Source organism: Ursus arctos, unplaced genomic scaffold, assembly GCF_023065955.2.
Source record: "Ursus arctos isolate Adak ecotype North America unplaced genomic scaffold, UrsArc2.0 scaffold_12, whole genome shotgun sequence".
In the NCBI taxonomy this organism is placed as follows: domain Eukaryota; kingdom Metazoa; phylum Chordata; class Mammalia; order Carnivora; family Ursidae; genus Ursus; species Ursus arctos.
The window spans coordinates 56296083-56315302 of NW_026622786.1; the positions used below are offsets into that span (position 1 = coordinate 56296083).

Consider the following 19220-nt stretch of genomic DNA (forward strand, 5'->3'; position numbering starts at 1 on the left):
TTCGGTTTGTAATATCCACCTAAATATATACTTTGAAGGTACAAGTAACTGTAATGTCCAAAATATTATTACTATAAAAAATTATTGAATTTTCAAATGCTCAAATGTAAACTGAGTGGTTAAAATTGGAAAAATATTTTATCAAGTCTATTAAGATATTATAAATTATAATCAATCATTTAACACTACATATGACTATTTTTTAAAGTACATGTTAATGTAATACATAATAAATCACTTCAATAATTGACATTTATCTTTTTCCTCTCTGAACAAATTTTAGGCTTTGCATTTCAAATTCAGCTTTGAAAGCTGCTCTTTTTCAATAAAAATCCAAAAGAGAAGTCAGCTTTTATAACATGTGTGCATTCTTCAAGTGGAGAGGGAACAGGAAAAAATACAAGAATTATATTATTCTTTACCATGAATAAACATTTTAAATTTCTGATGTTTAAGAATCTTTCTTATTGCCATACTTTAAAAGAGAGAAATGGTGGTGGGGAGGGGGGTTTTTTCAAGTCACAGTTTATCTAATAAGGTATACGCCAAACCGCAAAGCATTTAAACATTACTGAATTCTGAGCTCATCCTTGAAATGCTCTAAAATACATAAAATTGGGGTTTGAAACAGTCCTTCACATTGACTGATCTTCTTACATACACAGGACATGCTAGGGACCAAGGCTCTGTGGTGTTACGTTAAGAACTCCTGGAGTCTACCTTAACCACAAAGTGAGCTTTCACCAAAAGGAAGATTTCATTTTAAAATCTCAGGCCCATTTTATACAGCAAGGAACAACTAAGTTCCAAACAATCCACATTTATGTTAAAATGTTATTTTACTCAAAAGCTCCGTCAATAAGAATAAAGAATTTTTAAAAAACATTCTAGTATGGCATTTAAGTGTTTGAAGAGATTCCTAGTATGCTTCTCACAGAACTGCGAACTGCGTTCATTCGTGTTCAAGAGGATTTTGTTTACCTGCCAACCAAATGCCTATATATCTCATCAAAAAAACCCTCAAATGAAGCCAACTATGTCAACTAATCATTAAGAATAATCTAAGTCCCCAATTTTGCATCAAAAGTATTTACAACTTATTACTCCCCAAAGGTTTCAAGAATGTGCCAATAAAAGTGCACAATATTTTGTATAACTTTACTCACGTGTACTATTAAAGAACTAGTCATCTTTCTCAACTCACAATTAGAAATATTCCAGATCATCAAAAGTAAAGAATATCATTAATTTGTAGGAAATGTCGAGGCCCAGCATAAATTAATTTAAAAAAAAATAGTATGCCCTTATAAATCATGTTGCTGCACATATTGCCATAAGCTGTAATATTTCAAAATATTCAGGAGATAATAAAGAATATTTTACATGTGTACTCAGTGAGAAAGTTATAGGCCACCAATGAAAACAAACCTAAAAACCTGTTTCAAAAGCATTATGACTTTGAATCAGCATCTTAAATGTTGATCTGTTTGTAAGTAAGCCAAGTTTCAGAACCACTGAACGCTGATATTGCTGGAACTACTTTTAAAGCTTCGCCTATAAATTTCTACTGGGTTATCATTCTATGGCCAGGTAAATGATTTGGTTATAATACACCCGTATGGACGAAAAGAAGACGTCTGGCATTTTCTTGATAAAGTTTTAAAAACTGCACACACGTAGTGGAGTTTATTCTTTCATTTAGAGTATTTCTATCACTGTGCTTACTGGACTTTCTTTAATGACCAATAAGGACCTAAGTTTTTCTTTCTAAAACTGGCTCTGAAGCTTTATAAGTATTCCAGCAAGTTAAATAAAAATTGTAAACCCGTTTTTAAAAGAAGAACTCAAAATATATGGCTCTCATTCACTATTTAGTGTACAATTTCTTCACAAACTGTTACACTAAGTGTTTCTTTTACTGGTGCTTCCAGAAGAAGGCCTAGTGAGTGTATCAATCACATTGCCAAATACGTTTAAAAAAAAAAAAAAAACTTTCTTAATGTGATAATAGCTCGTGAGCCAAGAGAATCCAGCTTTGTCAAGTACCTGACTATGCCCTGGGCCTGTATGGATACACATGTATCCTCATATATGAACCAACCCAAAATATAAATTTATCTTTTGGGAGCTCACTTGAGAAGACGCTCATGTGTCTGCTAAGGTCATGCCCCACTACTGCAGCACCCTAGTATTGTCTACAAGTTCTCTGGGCTGCAAACTTTTGCCAGCAAGAACTTCAGCCTTTGAATCTCAGCATTTTCACTGTAGTCATAACTCATTCAAATTCTCTTACACTTTGCATCTTATCCATATGCAATTGTGAACCTTGCCAGAAGTGGTTGGAAAAGTTTCATTCCATACTTCCACAAGTTACTAAAATAGGCACTTTGGAAGTTTGTTAGGGAAAAATAAAAAACTTTTACAATAACTAAAAGCAACTGCTATCCATTACTAATGCTAGGCCTAAATCCCAAACAGACCATTTCAACATAAAAGATGCATTTAAGAGTCTTCTGAGATCAAATAGCCAGTATTATTCCTGTTAGATATTGCAATAAGAAAGGCTGTCATGTGAGAAATAAATTCAGAATCTAGAGAGGAAAGAAAAAAATTATTGATACTTTTTAACCTCCCATAAAGTATTCTGGTTAAACCGTTATCTCCTGCTAAATGAAAGCAATAAGTGGTAGCAGGTTTTTTAAGGGAGTGGTAAATAAACATTTTATATGAAGCATACAACTTCATGTAGGTGATTAATGGTCAGATTGCAATGTACCAAAACAGTATGAAAGCTCACACTTTTTTCAAAAATTTTTTTAGCGCAAAATCACTTTGACTTCATGCCTTTTAGTCAAAGAAAATAAATAATATATTCAAAAAGGACCAGATTTGGAGCCGTGAAGTAGCAATATTTTGCCTAGGGGTGGTGCAGACAAGAGAGGGATGGAAAGGGAGGGCATGGGGAAGGAGGGGCGGGGGGCGAGAGAGACCCACGCTCCGAGTAGAGTCGGAGGGGAAAAGTTGCCCCAATCCTGCGCGCGGAGCTGCCCGAGTCGCGCGGCGGCGGTGGCGGGAGGTGGCGGGAGGCGGCGGGGGGAGCCGCGTCCGGCCCGGGTTGCTGCTCGGGCTCGCGGCCCGGAGCCCAACTCCGCCCGATGCTCCCCGGCCCGCGGCCCGCGGCCTCCGCCGCTCGCCGCCCTGCGCAGCATGGGCTCGTCCCGACAGCGAAACTTTCAGTCGGGAAAGCGAGCGGGCGACGAGCGGCGAGGACGCAGGCTCCACCCGGCCGGCGCGGGGGACGCGCGTCCACGCAGCCCCGCTCCGCCGAGCCCGGGGGCCGGCTCGCCGCCGCCCGCCCGCGTCGGAGGGGCGCTGTCCCGGCAGGGGCCGGGACGCCGGCCCGCGTCCCTCCCGCGGCCGGACCCCAAAGGCTGACAAACAATAAACAAAAGTAAGAGTTTGGGGAGGCTGCCGCGGCGCGGGCTCCGTGCGCGGGCCGTGGGCGCAAGGTCGCGAGTTCTCCCGCACCCGGGGGTTTCAGTTGCCCCGAGCGTGCGGGGTGTGCGGTGGGCTCCGTCGGCGGCCCCCTCCCCGGGAGCCGCGGAACTACAGAAACCGGCCTGCCGGCTGCAGAAACGCTGAGTCCAGATTTCAGCGTGTCATGGGCTGCAACCCCGCCGAAACACGTGCGGGGCGTCCGAAAACACCGCCGTTCCGCAGTCAATCGCCCCGATATTAATTAACGCATTAATAAGAGGGCGCCATTAGCCATGTGCCCACACAAATGGCCGTGCAAGAGGAATGCACCCGCATGGAAACAAAGTTACTTTCTTAAAGCTGTATTTCTCCCCCCCCCCACGAGCACACGCGCACACACACACAGAAACACGCGCAGACACGGGCACACACCAAGACACATGCCCCGGGCCCGGCCGGCGCGACGGTCCCGGGTACCCCGCGCCCAGCCCCAGGTCTGCCCCCGCAACCCCAGCCCCCACCCCACCCCGCCGCATCCAAACAGCTGCTTACCTGGGTGAGACAGAGCGGAGAATACATAACTGCCAGGCGGTGGGGTGTGCGTGTGCGTCTGGGTGTGCGGTTTGGAGGTGTGCGTGAGTGCGGGTGAGAAAGGAGAAAGAGGGAGAGAGGAAGAGAGAGAGAGAGAAGGGGGGAGAAAAAAAATCAAGCCTGCTTCTTGCGTTCACATTTCCAACTCGGCTCAACTGCAGCCAGCCAGCCAGCGCGATTGCCGCTCCATGAGCTGAACTTTAACCCCGCCTAGAGTTTCCCTACACTCCACTATACATGTCTACTGTACGCGGGCGTTAAAGGCATAGCGCACCCTTTCCCGCTCCCGCGCCCGCCCGGCCGGGTGCCCGCGAGCTGCCCGCGCGCCCGCCTCCGCCTCCGCTCTGCACCGCACCGCACAGCCGCCGCCCGCTCGCGCCGCCGCCGGGGGGGGGGGGTGCGTGGGGGAGGGGGCGGCTGCGGCGCCGCGCGGCCAGCCGGGTCCCGAGCCTCCGCGGCCGCTCGCGCTCGCTCGCTCGCTCCCTCTCTCGCTCCCTCGCTCGCAGGCTCTCTCGCTCCCTCTGCCCCCCCCCGCCCCCGCTTCCCCGCTCAGCGCATTACTGGGTAACGCAGTGAGGAGCAGTTACAGTCTGTACTCCCGGGCAGCTATAGGCTGCCACAGGATGTGCTTAAGCAAACAAAACTACTTTTCCTCATCCCCATCCCCCAAGCCCCGCCGCAGACCTTCGCGGACCTCGGTGGAGGACTTGGGCAACTTTGCCAGGTTGCCCTGCGCTCCCGGTTCACTGTGTGGGCACGTAGAAAACCGAGGAGAAGGCCGGGGGGCAAATTTGCATGTATGCAAATTTTTTAAAAATCAGACCTCCTAGGTAACTTTTTTTTCCCTCTGAAATGCGGTACGGCTCAGAGCATTGTAATCTCTCCAACGGAGCTTTCTGTGGGAATAGATCGTCGGTAGAGGTAATTATGCACAAAATCCTGCAAACTTTGTGCAGCTTCAGTCCTATGGCATTCAGAAGCGGGGGTGGTGGGGAATAATTTCACACAGAAGAGTCACCGGATTTGGGGGGTGAGGGGGGGTGTCTGGAGAAAAGGAGGCGGAGATTAATGAGCGTTCTCCCTCCCAGGACTGTGAAACTAGTGGGTCTGAACACAGACGCCATAGAAAAAGTTCTATCACGTTCAGAAACAACAGTGGTTTAGCTGTGACATCTTTTTCTTTTTAGGAGAAAAAAAAAATGTGAAAGGGATGTCCCCTAAGGGAACGGAGATATTCTGGTCCACAAACGCGTGCCCAAAACTGGACACAGGCTATCATTACCGTCCCTGTTCCTGGGACACCTCTGGAAGGGTGCCTTTTAAGAATCCCCTCTTTTTTTCTCCCCCAGGTAATCGTTCTTAAAATGGAAAAGAGCTTCCTGCAATTATTTTAGGTTTGCTAAAGTATTGTTTTGGCAGAAAAGGGGGGTGGTTTTTAGGGTTTGGCAAGTTGCCAATAAGCCTGCTTTTCCAGTTTTTTTAACCTCATATTTTTTTCTCCAGGCTTTCCTCCCTGATGGGGAAAAAAGAAGAAGAAGAAGAAGAAGAAACCAAACAAACAAACAAAAAAATCCCTTCTTTCTCCTGCCCCCCATCCCATCTCTTCCTCCTCACCTTCCTAACTCTAGTTTGCAGTCTGCTGCATTTGCGAATCCTTCTCAAAATTCCAAAAGGAAAGATCAGGGTGAAAGGCACTGGCACACAGGGGAATCTGCACCTTGGGAGAGCTTACACAGCTAGAGAGCCTCTGAAAAGAGGAAACTCCTGTAGGAATGCCCACTCTGCAGGTGAGTGTGAGGTGAGGTGCTAAGGCCACTCTCATTCAGACTGCGCTCCCCCACCGCACCCCCTCCCCTTTTTAAAGTAAGGGGCATGAAATAAGTCACTGGAGAAAGCAAAATACAATCCTCTGAAATATTCTGCATCTGTCTAAAATCATTTTATGCTTGTTCTCCAGTTACTTTCTGGCTAAAATAATTTCTGAATGCCCGAGACCATCTTCACACACCCGCTCCTAAATATCCTTGGAAATCTCTCAAATTATTTATTAGGGGGCAAGGGGAGATAATGACTTAAATCTTTAATGAGAGAGTCCCATTTTCCCCAACTAAACAACTGCTTTCCCTTGGTTCCTCTTCAATTTCAGTAAAAGAGAAATGTCCTAAAAGCTAAGCCGAGTTAGAGAAACAACCTCCCTGGCCACGAAAACCTTTGCTGGGATCTATAACTTCAACTCGCTCCAAGTTTCCTCGATAGAAGTTTCTGGCTGGCGGTCCCAACATGTAACTGAGGCACAGTGAGAAGTTATTGTTCCGTGTGTACTCTTGGGAAGCTCTCTTCCAGAGCAGATTAAAATCTTTCTTTTGCTGTATTAAAAGATAGACTTCACATCTGCCTCTTTCCAAAACAAGAAAGATTCTTACTTTTAACTGAATCTCAAGAAAAAGAAAAGGAATTTTTTTAAAAAAGGACTGGCACATCGCCCTGGTTTTTAAAAATAGGGAAAAGTAATTTAATGCTGATATTTCTAGTTTAAAAACTTCTTTTGTTGCAGCAGTGAATGTGCCCGCGATTTCCAGCTTTCTGCGGTTAGCAATATTATCTTAAGTAACTTTTGGCGCCCTTCGTAAGACTTTTGGATATGGGACGATTGTTTGCGCCCTCTAGGCAAGGGCTGGATCCAAGTTCAGCACCAAAGCCCTTCACATCCGCTCCTGCTTTCTCTCCTATCTCCGCCAGCTCCCGCTCCCTCCCCCGCGGGATGGGGCGGGGGGCGGAGGAAACACTACAAAGCACGGTTCCAACTACAGCCTTTGGAAACAAGACTGAGAAAAATACAGTAGAAGAGTTACAGTTACAGAAAGGCTTCTGGTAACTTTCTCTCCAACAGGCATAAATTTAAACACACACACACACAAAGAAACAGATGTTCCTCAAAGGGCAGTCTCCGGGTAAAAAACATTTCCAACTCTTTACCCTCTTCCCAAGTTGCAAAAGTAAATCCTTGTCCAGAGTTCACAAAGATACTAAGACACTTGAGAGAGAGCAGGGGTGGAAGGAGGAGAGAAGGAGGAAAGGATAGTAGAAAGAACAGTTGTAGGAAGCAGGTGAAGTACAAAAACTAGTTTACTGCAATCATATAAATGACCCATTGTTAGGAAGGATAAACCCCTTATTGGAAATAACCGCTCCAATCATTTATTTTGCAAGTGCTAGGAGTCTGTCTTGAAATGGGATTGTCTTTGCGCAAAGGAGGCTCCTGTCATGCTCTCTGCTATCCATATTCTTCCTGGCACAGAGCCCAGCCTTGCATTTACTGTGTTTTATTTGCAGAAATGTTACCTTGCCAGCTTTAGTGAAATCCTCTTAGATATATAAATTACGTCAATAAGGTTTCGCTTATATGTACAGCTCAAATACCTCTCATTTTGGAGGTTACTTGATAGGCAGATCTTATTAACATGATTTAGCTTTTAATGCCCAAAGCAGTGAAGATAAAATTGGGGTTCATAAGTGACAATGCCATTAACTCTGTAGTTTTTACCAACACTAACTCTATCACTAGCATTTTCCAATATTTTCCCCTAGTTTTTTGACCTACTGGTCACTTGTGTGTAGATTTTTCTTAGATGCATATAATACTAAATTGAATAATGTTGCTGAACTGAGCATCCAAGTGGATTTTAACGTCAAATTTCCAAACCAGATTTGATTAGAAGGCCTAAAGCCTTGGGAAATAGTTCGATGGGAATTTAATCCAAAGATGGGAAAGAGCCCATACTATTTTCCATTCACTTCCCAACAGAATTAGGTGTCTACAGTGCTCAGAGGGAAGGAAGAGATGGATCTACTTTAGTTAGAAGCTGCCAGTTACTGTCTCCAACACAAGCTACTGCAGTTGGTTTCCACTGGATTGGTATCAAAGACTTGTCCAAGAGGCCAGACTCCAACTAAGAGTTAGCAAGTCAGCAATCTCCACACACACCCTCCACAGGGGTTGTTGTGGTAACAAGAACAAATGTGAACTTGGCCAGTCTTAATATCCTATTTGCTACTGACCATATATTCAAACAGCAGAATTCAAGAAAAGTGGAGAAAAAACACTCTCTTCCCCTCTTCCTTTCAAATGTATAAAACAGCTGTCAGTCCACCTGTGAAACATTCTCTCTCCCTTAAAACTGTTGTTTAGAGTTCAAGAAGAGAGGCATGCCTATTCCTTCAAAGTACTTGAAAAGTGAAAACTTCTAAGATAACCAGGGAAGTTTTGCAGTGCTGTGTATTCAATATGTTACTTCCTAGAGCTTAATACCGTCCGGTAGTTCAGACAAGTTTTTAAGCCACGCATTTTTAAAAGTTGAACCTCCCCTTCCACAACAATTAACAGCTTCCCTGAATTTAAAAATGATAATTAATACAAAGTTAATATTTCTCTAGAAGAATTTTTCTAACTTTTTCTTAAAGGCACTTAAGAAGGCATTACAATTCATGCAAAAATTCCCCAGTTTTTTTTTTTCTTAAACTCAAAAACACTTTCCTATTGTGCTTGCTAAATCCGGAAGAGCTTGTAGCTTTGACAGCTTGAACCACACCATCCCCTTCAGAGCCGCAGAGAACTTCAGATCTTTTCTGCCCCGCCCCCTCTGGCTACTGAGAACAATTGTACACCCAAGCCTCCTCATGATTGGATAAAGCTTTTGTCAATCTCCCAGGTTGTCCCATTGATTAGAGGATCGAATCGTCAATTATTCTCCGGGTCCAGACATTTTTTTTCGAGTTAGGTTGACTGCTGAGGCCAGACGTCTTTTTACGGAACAGAGCACGTACAGAATTTTTTTCCTCCTTTCTGGAACCGAGCAAGCGCTAGGAGGAAAAAAATCTGTCAAGCTCAGCAAATTTTTTCAAATCTCGGGGAAAAAAAAAAGGAAACCCGGTCTCTGATGCACATAGCAAAAAAAAAAAAAAAAAAAGCCATCCACAAAGCTACGTCTTCAAAACAACACCATCACAATAGACATTTACCCAGCAATCACTTAAATGCATATGCAAGCCAGAGAAATTTTAAAGTCTTAACCATTAAACAAAATCATTCTACCGTTATTGTTTATAAAACACACATCGTATAAACGCAAAATAGAAAGTTTAAGATGTACCACGTACCATTGCAATGTAAAAAGAGTACGTGAGAAACTTTAAAATGTTCAGACGAATTGCTTCGTTTGTTGTCCCCCTTTTTTTGCATTAAAAAAAATCTAAATAAACTTGGAACCGTTGAAAACCCGGAAGAGATTTTTTTTAAAGCTGTTGGCCAATTGCAGGCTTCTTGGAGATTTTTTTTTTTAACTCCAAATCAGAAGGCTTTTGCAATTGCAATGCGCGCTCTCTGCCTCTCTCTCTCTCTCTTTCTCCTCTTTTGATAGCAATCCAACCCGGGCTGGCTGGTTCTCAGATTCTCTCTGGTTTTGCCTTGTGTGCTTTGGATTCTACGAGACTTTGCAGAAGTTGCAATCGATTCGCAGTCCCTCTCTCCTCTCCCTACCCCCTTGTTTATTTCCGCAATCGCTGCAATTTGCATAGTAACCACGCACGAGGCGCCGGCGGCTGCCTGCGGAGGGGGCCAGGAGGGGGCAGGGAAAAGGCCTTGCCCCCTTCTCCCCTCCTCCCGTCTCTATCCCCGCCAGTCTCCTCCTCCCCCACGGTGCGTGGCCAATAGGAGCCCCGGCATTCAGCGCAAGCTCCGGTCGGGACACCGTTCGGAAGAAAAGCCCCTGTGTTACTAGGCCCAGCTCGCAGGATCGTGTTTTTGGCGCGGTAGAAGTTCCCCTGCTTGCGGACCTCGCAGCCGGTACTAGGGATATGTGAGGATAAAGTACATTTGCCTGCGGTTGTGCGGGTTTTGCACGTTTTAATCAAGTCTGCACACCTGCTTTCTCGGTTTCTTTTTCCATAGCCTCTCGTGAGTTATTAGGCTAGTTCATGATGGTTAGTGAGAGATTTAACCTTTATTTGCACTGGTGTAAACCAAGAGTTAAAGATCCTTTTTGGTGCATTAAATCACGAGAGTGCAGAATGTCACAGAGAACTTGCAGTGAAATAAAGCTTCTACTCTAGATTCTGAAAGGGAAAGACTGGTTCTGCTCTCTGCAGATGATTGAACAAAAAATTGGTAGGTGGGCTCCCTGAAGAATAAAGTTGTTCCTTTAAAGGAGATGCAGTGAAATTCTAGCTTAATTGCCAAGCATCTACCTATGTCAATATCCTTACAAAACCCAGATTCCACAAAGTTTGATGGCCCCCCCCTCCTATCGCCCCAAGAGGAGGGCTGTGTTTGGACGTTTGAAATGGGGAGAGGGGAGGCTGCTAAAGTAGTTATTGGAACCTTAAGTCCTTCATCTAACTGATTCCTCTTATTTCATTAAGCCAGGCTCTTTAAGACCATTTCAATGTCAACCTTTTCTGTGTTTGTTTTAAACAACAGACCAGCCCTTGGTGCAGTGGTGGTGCGGGGAAGACGACTCTAAAGGAAGGGAGTGTCCCTTTAACTGGAAAGCATCACAACCAGGGCTATTGCGTTTGTTTGCTTTGCGTCAGTAAAGTAGCTTTGGACATTTTGCTGAATAACTGAGTTACAGGAAAATGTGTGCTTAGCTCACTTGATAAAAATTATCCAATAAGAAGTCAAGAGGAATAGGAAGCAACCTGGCAGTTGTCTGATTTTCTTAACTGTCCTTGGTGAAGGTACCTATTAATTAATAACAGGACCTCGCACGGTTAAATTAGAGGTTAGAGAAACCTCCTATTTTGTTTTGAACCACATTTTTGGCTTTAGGCTTGCACTTTACAACAAGCTAACTGATGCAGCATTACTGAAAGGTATGGTACTGTGGCCACGGGTGGTGGTAGACAAACTTTGCTGTTCTGCTCTGCCTCTTACAGATTTAGAGACTCTTGCTCAGAAAGTCTGTGGCATTTAATCCTGGCCCCCTCCACTGAGCATCCATTTCAACTTGGCATACTGCTTTCACTCTAGAAATACACTTAATGGGATGTAGTGGTGTAAGTAAAAAGAAAAAAAATTTTTTTTAAGTAACCCAAAAAACTTCTAGGCATTGTTCAGCTGGTGCTAGGCTGTGTGACCTTGAGATGGTTACATAACACCTGTAAAATAGGACATCAACCTATTGTGAGAGTGGAGGATTGTTTTGCCAAGAGCTAAGAGCCTTTCAAATGCACAAGAGGTATCAATTTATATTGCATTGCTCTGGTAGGTGCCGTGGTCCGAATACTCTCTAATGATAAGCAAGTCAGGCCTTGTTAGTAGGTGGTAACAGTGACTTTTGGGTGCACATCTGTAGTTCATTAACTCAACTGAATGTGGTAGGCTAGCACCATTTCCAAAGTGACCTTTTATATCTCCATCTGGTCAACAACAGCATAGTATAGGCTTTGGAGTCCAACTTAGGTTTTAACGTTGGTCCTACTATGTGACTCCAGACAAATTATTTAACCTCTGTAAGATTTAGATTTCTCATATGGAAAATGGGAGCTATTCAGATAACATATGTAATTTACCTAGTACATTAGGTTTGCTCAATATATTGTAGCTGTAGTAATACCACTATTACTGTTTAATATGTACCATATTCTAGGCACATTGAATGTGCTAAGAGCTGGAGACACAGAGAAGACATTGTCCCTGCCCTCAAGAAGCTTTCAGTCCCATGGAAGAGACAATACCCCAAAATAAATAATAATGTAATGTGGTAAGTGCTGGGTCCAACTTGGAAATACATAAAGGGCAATAGAAATACAGATGATGGAATAACTGATGTTGCCTGGGTACATAGATAGGGAGAGTCACAGAAGGCTAAAAAAGAGGAAATGACATTGCGTTGGGCCAGAAGTATGCATTTGTCAGGTGGACAATGGAGAAGCAGGGCGTTCGTGTCCAGGAAAGCACAGTGATTCAGTGTATGCACCGGGCCAGAGGATGGGGATGTATTCAACTGTGGCTAGTTGTTCTAGCTGGTATTAGCTCGTATCACAGTAACTAGAGATGAAATTAGAAAGTCAGGCTGAGGCAAGATAGTGGAGAACCTTGTGAACTGTTTAAACTTTCACTTGACGGACTGGGGAGACATCAAAGGTATTTAACCAAAAGATATACAAAGTAAACTTTGCAGATTAGAAAGATCATTCCAGCAAAGGAGGCAAAGAGACCAATTAGAGGTGAGAGAAGATAAAATCCTGAACTTTGCACAGAAGGAATGAATGAGCAAAAGAGAAAAAGGGAGGGAAGACCAGAGGGTGGGAGAAAGGAGAGAAAGCAAGAGAGACCCACCGTTTGTATTAGTTTTTAGAGACTTTGATTAACAGGGACAATTTAGGAGTGCAATTTTTCCAGACTCTCCAAAGTCCAAATACTCACAAGATATATAATAACACCTATGAGTGAAAGAGGTTTCTTTACTCCACTTCTATATCCTTAAACCTTCCAGTATTAAATAATTTTAAAATAATACCCATAACAGTAACCATAACACACATGGATAGAGTGTTTATATTGGCTTTTCTCACCCTATGAATTTGCATTCCAGTAACATCAGCCCCACCATGCCACCGAAAATCAGCTGCACATCCAATAGTGTGACTTTGGGTTGCCAACCCCATTGAGAGCCTCATGTTTCCACGTAGGCTGGCTTTATGCCTTGAAAATAGTAGGCTCTTCCAGGAATTCTGCTTTTTGACCCAAATAAAAACTTAATCCTCTTGCAGGGCATTGATATGGAGACAGCAACATCAGAGTCTTACAGATTTAGCAACATGATTCAAAATTGCAGTATTTTTCTAATAATGTATTTTTTAATTTGTGAACTAAGTTGAATGTTGACTACAGGGATACATTTAACATTTTCTTGATTTGAATGGGTAAATCCTAGATCATCCAAAGCACTTTTTTGGCTAAGTAATTAACACTGGCATTTAGAGGACCAACATGACAATATAAACGATAAATAAATACTAGAAGCAAATGTAAATCTAGGAATTGATGAGGCTCCCTAATCAGCAAGTTTTGGCAGACTATTGTCCCCCCAAATCTGTCTCTCTCTATTCTTGGATACATAAATAAACAGTTTAGAGCCTATATCTCCTAACGTTCCTTGCAGACGGGCATGATACATGATTAGGATCAAATAGAATGGAGAATTATTGAGTCAACTTTCCGTGTCACTTGCTTAAAATAAAATTGTCCTAAACTTATGGCCTTTCCACAGGCTGCAATGAGGTCATGTTAGAGACTCAATTTCAATTACAGAGATCAGGGACAATGACTTGGGGGACAAGGGAGCACCAAGATGGAGGGGACCTGGGTCCCTAAGTGACTTTATGGAGCAGAGCAGCTTCTGTGGCCTAGATCATATTTGAGCCACTATGTTTTATTTTGTTGTGGGTTTTTTTTTTTTTTAAGATTTTTTTGTTTATTTGTCAGAGAGAGAGCACAAGCAGGGGGAGTGGCAGGCAGAGGGAGAAGCAGGCTCCCCATTGAGCAAGAAGCCTGATATGGGACTCTATCCCAGGACCCTGGGATCATGACCTGAGCTGAAGGCAGACACTTAATCGGCTGAGCCACCCAGATGTCCTTAAGCCACTATGTTTAGAGATCTATGATTCAGCAGCTCAGCCTTGACTATAATCATCGTCATCGTCACCATCATCATCATCAAGACTGTAAAACAATTTCATGGTACCTTTGGATGGTTTCCTCTCTAAAAGTTTATGGCTTTTCCCCAGCTTAATACAAAATACATTTGGGTTTTGGTTTTTCGTTTTTAATTTTTTAAAATTCAATTTTCTTAAAATAAGTTCACTCATCTCTCCTATTGACTTTATTATCAGCCTCCTTTTCCAGACTTTCCTTTCGCCTAATCTCTCTTACTACCCCTCACCCCAGACACAGTAAATGAGTCACTTTTCTATTTTCACCACTTTATGAACACAGCATGCATGTCCGTCCCTCTCTTTCTTGGTTTGTGTGATTTTTTTTTTCTACCCAGAAGTCCCTAATGTTTTCTCCCTGTTCCATTCTTTTTTTCCCCCCTAAGAACCAGTTTAATGCTGCTTCCCAACTCCCCCAGGCAGAATTGGCCAATCCCTCCTATGTGTTCTTTAACATTTTATACTCCTCTCTACGACAGTTATCTTTACATTGGATGTCAGTTGTTTCTTTGTCTGTTTGTCTGCTACACTATGAGCTCCTTGAAAGTGCAGTGCCTTTATTCATCCTTGTGTCCGTACAAGCCATCCGCTATAATTGTCAATAGATGTTTGGTATATTGATGGGTGAATGGAGAGATGAACAAGAGCTTACATTTTCCTGCCTTGCACTTTGATGGCATACAGGCTCAGGAGTGTGGCTGGTGCAAGGCATGGCATTATCACTAAGGGGAAATTTTAAGTATAGATAGTAGGACATTGAGTTTGCTTTTTGCAGACCTTCCATGCATGTTATCACGTCAGCCCTCCTTCTGGATAGGTGAGTCAGGCCCTGTCTTTCTCACCACACAAATGAGGACTCTAAGGCTCAGAAAGCTATAGGGAGTCTCTCAACATCGCTCACTTAGGGAGTGGTTGACTAGAATTCAGCTCGTTTCACATTCCTCCCCAAAGCTCTGGCTATGTCTGACGTGGGAAAGAGTTCAGACTTCAAAATTTTTTAAGTACCATTTTAATGTTTAGCTGGCTCTTATCATAATGAAAGGTAAACGAATGGACCCATCTCTTTTTAACAGCTTTATTGAGTTACAATTGATATACAAAGAACTGCACATAGTTAATATATACAATTTGATATTTTGGGCATATACAAGCAACCATGGTACCATAACCACAATTGAGACAATAGACATACCCAACACCTCCCAGAGTTTCCTTGCCTCCCCCTCCCCCATTTTGGGGGTAAGAACATTTCAGTCTACCATCTGAACACCGTATTGTTAACTATAGGCATTTTGCTCATACAGCAAAATCTCTAGAATTTATTCATCTGGCCTAGCTAAAACTTTACACCCATCGAATGACAGCTCCCTGTTTCCTCCACCCCACAGATCCATCCTTCTTGTCTTGGACACACACCACAATCAACTACAGGGGTGCCTGAAGACCACAGATGACGTCACGCAACCGAGCTGCTAGGATAGTCAGAGAGAGGAAGCCTGTATCTTGACTGCAGCCATGGGTGCGAAGGATGAGTTTACAGTTCACAGAAGGAAGCTAAAAGGGAGCTCAGAAGTCTCCCAACACCACATTTTACAGATGACAAAACTGAAACTAGCAGAGTGAAGTAGTGAGCTCATGGGCACACAGCTGGTAGAGAATTAATCCCTAGTCCAGTGCCAGTTTCATTCCATCACGCAGGGGATATTTTGCAGGAATGGGAAACAAGGGAATAACTATCTCTGGTATCAAAGTTGAAAAGAGGCCTGGGCAAGTGAAGAAATAGTGAGTCTGATAGGAGAGAGAAAACGGTTAATCATCTAAACCAAACCAAAGGGATGGCTATAAAATTCAGGCTGGTACCTGAAAGATTTACCCAAACATGTTCAGACAGTTAAAGGATAATTTTCAGGAAAAATAAGGGAGGGTGGGGATGAAAGCAACGGTCTAGAACTGTAACTTGGTGTTAAGAACTGTGAGCTGAACTGGTTCTCTATTCTCTGCTGTTTGTGGCCTTGGGCAGTTCAATCTCTCCCTGGGTGGTTGGTTTCCTTCTCAGTAAAATGTAAATATCATCAGCCCCACTTCCTGGGGTTTTGATAGGATTCAATGAAATCATGAACGTGAAACTGTTACAAATTTAGGTTTCTCTTCCATGAAGGCCTATACCACCACCAATGGTTTCTAATACAGCACAGAATAAAGAATATAGATTGTTGTATTTATCCAAAAGGTTTTATTTATTTATTTTTTTAAAAAGATTTTATTTATTTGTTTATTTGGGAGAGAGAGAGCAAGAGACAACATGAGCAGGGGGGAGGGGTAGATGGAGATGGAGAAGCAGGCTCCCTGCTGAGCAGAGAGCCTGGACCCAGGATCCCTGGACCCTGGGATGGGATCATGACCTGAACCCGATGGCAGATGCTTAACCGACTGAACCACCCAGGCATCCCAAAAGGTTTTAGAATAGAGATTGTGTGTGTGTGTGTGTGTGTGTGTGTGTGTGTTTATCTCTATCTATCTATCTATCTATCTATCTATCTATCTATCTATCTCTATATCCATAGCATACATAATTAAGCACACACACAAAATCTTCACTCCAAAACCTCTTTGAATAGAGGTACAATAAATATAACTATCTGTCTAACTAACTAACTAACTAACTATATGAGAGAGAGTGAGAGAGAAACACCATTAAGATAGAAATAAGGTGAAATGAAGGCCAAGATTAGTATCCAAAATGCATGCAATTAAATTCTATGTAGTTTTTTAGGGTTGACTTGCAATTTGACTTTGAGTTTCCTAGTAATCAATTTAAAAAAGAAAAGGTAAAAACTTATGAAATATATGATATTCGTATGATTATAAAATCCATATTCAAGAAGGGTTGTTCAAAAGCAACACAGACATTGTGAGGTCTGAGGAAACTGAGCCCATAACCTCCTGCCACCACCATCACCACCACTGCACACATATAGACAGACCACGGTTGTCATGAAGAGGACTAATCTTTACTATGACGCATTGAACTGGGTACTCAAGCCCTAGATGAAATTCCAGCCAGCATTAGGACAGAGGGAGTGGGAAGGATGGCAGCTTCTAAAATTACTATTTTAGAAGGGCCATATGCACCCCAATGTTCATAGCAGCATTGTCCACAATAGCTAATTCGTGGAAGGAGCCGAGATGCCTTTCAACAGATGACTGGATTAAGAAGTTGTGGTCCATATATACAATGGAATATTACTCAGCTATCAAAAAGAACGAGTTCTCAACATTTGCTGCAACATGGACAGCACTGGAGGAGATAACGCTAAGTGAAATAAGTCAAGCAGAGAAAGACAATTATATGGTTTCTCTCATCTATGGAACATAAGAACTAGGAAGATCGGTAGGGGAAGAAAGGGATAAAGAAAGGGGGGGTAATCAGAAGGGGGAATGAAGCATGAGAGACTATGGACTCTGAGAAACAAACTGAGGGCTTCAGAGGGGAGGGGGGTGGGGGATGGGATAGGCCGGTGATGGGTAGTAAGGAGGGCAGGTATTGCATGGTGCACTGGGTGTTATACACAACTAATGAATCATCGAACTTTACATCGGAAACCAGGGATGTACTGTATGGTGACTAACATAATATAATAAAAAAATATTAACATTTAAAAAAATAAAAATAAATAAAATTACTCTTTTAGGAACTCCTCAGCGATAGCTTTAGCGCCCTGAGCTAGTGGTAGTAGTGCTCAGTACCTGACAAATTAGAATGTGCCTAGTTTGACATCGGTGTCAATAAACCCAGAAAATCAGCACCAAAGAAAGGAAAGAACCAGTTGAGGTTGACTCCTCTGACTCTGGGGTTTTTCACACTCACAGTAATATTCCTAAGATCAAATCCCACCCCCCAAAAATAGCATGGACAGGAAGGAAATGGGAACTGGAAAACCCATTTGGCATGAACACTGAGTTCTGACTGTCTTTTCCAGCCCATGTTCTTTAGCTCTCCAGCCTCTCTTGACCCCTCTCTTTCATAAGGTGACTCAAAATGGGATCAGGAAAGGGAACTCCAGCAAGGGAAGTTATAGAATTGGGGTTGTTGTTGTGTTGGACACATAAGCAAAAACAAGTAGGTAGCTTGCCTCAAAGCCCAGTTGGTAGGCTAAGAATCAGGATCACAAGTTAAAAAGAAAAAAAAAAAAAAAGATTACAAGTCAACCAAAAATATTACAGAAGAAAGAGAAGAGAAGAGAAAAAAGGAAAGGAAAAGAAATGGAAAAAAAAGAAAAGAGAAAAAAGAAAGGAAAAGAAAAAAGGAAGAAAAGAAAAGAGAAGGAAAGGAAGGGAAAAAGAAAAAAGGAAAAGCCTGTGTGGGTCAGGGTAGGGAGATAGGGAACTATACTGATAGATCCCTTTGGGAAATGGTAATCTTTTATTTTATTTTAAGTTGTGATTAAAAATACATAACATTTACATTTTAAGCATTTTCAATGTACAGTTCAGTGCCATTAACTATATTCACACTGTTATGCAACCATCATCACTGTCCATCTCCAGAAATTTTCATCATCCTAAATTGAAACTCTATGTCTATTAAATAATAATTTCCCATTCCCTTCTCTCCCCCAGCCCCTAGCAACCATCATTTTACTTTCTGTCTCCGTGAATTTGACTAGGTACTTTATATAAGTGGAATCATTCAGTGTTTGTCCTTTTGTGAGTGGCTTATTTCATTTAGCATAATGTCTTCAAGGTTCATGCATGTTGTAGCATGTGCCAGAATTTCCTTCTGTTTTAGGTTGAGAAATATTCCATGGTATGTATATACTACATTTTGTTTATCCGTTCATCCATTGATAGATACTTGGGTTGCTTTCACCTTTTGGCTATTGTGAATGCTTCTATGAACATGGTATATAAATATCTGTTCAGATCCCTGCTTTCAATGTTTTTGGGTATGTACATCAGAAGTGGAATTGCTTAATCATATGGTAATTCTATTTTCAATTTTTAAAGAGAAAATAGCTATCTTAGTTTATTTTTGGAGAAAAAAATTGAACAAAGTCTTTAATGACTTGTTTCATTTGTGGAGTTGATTTTGTGAGCTTTGGGAATCTTGGATTCTAATCCGAGTTTTCCCATTTACTGTGTGCTCTTTGAAAGTCACTTGAATTATCAGGACTACTCTCAGTTTCCTCATCTGAAAAATGATATCTTTGAAATAGTTGATATCCAAAGTCCTTGAAATTCTAAAGGTCTATAATTCTGCATATTTCCTTTCGTGTGTGGGTTCATCCATTTATGTCTTCATTCATTCATTTTGAAAATGCTTTTGAATGCCAGAGCAGGGTTGGTTTTTTTTTTTGCCCCCAAAGATAAACAAGAGTAATGGGGGGAGGAGTGGGAATGGGAGGAGGGTGGCTGGGGTGGTGGTTGAAAGAAGAAAT

The 19220-nt window shown here is 42.4% G+C and overlaps 1 protein-coding gene and 1 long non-coding RNA gene across 21 annotated transcripts in view; one reads left to right on the forward strand and one right to left on the reverse strand.

Moving 5' to 3' along the window:
- The window catches only part of NFIA (nuclear factor I A), a 367666-nt gene extending 358013 nt beyond the window's left edge, over positions 1 to 9653 (reverse strand). For 4 of the 20 annotated variants that reach the window (XM_048220516.2, XM_048220514.2, XM_026497961.4 and 1 more), the window contains exon 1: positions 4030 to 4415. In XM_048220516.2, the coding sequence (XP_048076473.1) occupies positions 4030 to 4056 (27 nt within the window). In that variant the 5' untranslated portion in view covers positions 4057 to 4415. Of the gene's footprint in view, positions 1 to 4029; positions 4418 to 9225 lie in introns of those variants that run through there. The other 16 variants (XM_048220511.2, XM_048220509.2, XM_057310619.1 and 13 more) reach the window with 8 other exon arrangements.
- A 137-nt stretch (positions 9654 to 9790) lies between these two features.
- On the forward strand, positions 9791 to 16609 carry LOC130543453 (uncharacterized). Its single transcript, XR_008958823.1, has 2 exons — positions 9791 to 10938; positions 11715 to 16609. It is a non-coding gene; the product is annotated as an uncharacterized LOC130543453 (long non-coding RNA).
- The last annotated feature ends 2611 nt before the right edge of the window (positions 16610 to 19220 follow it).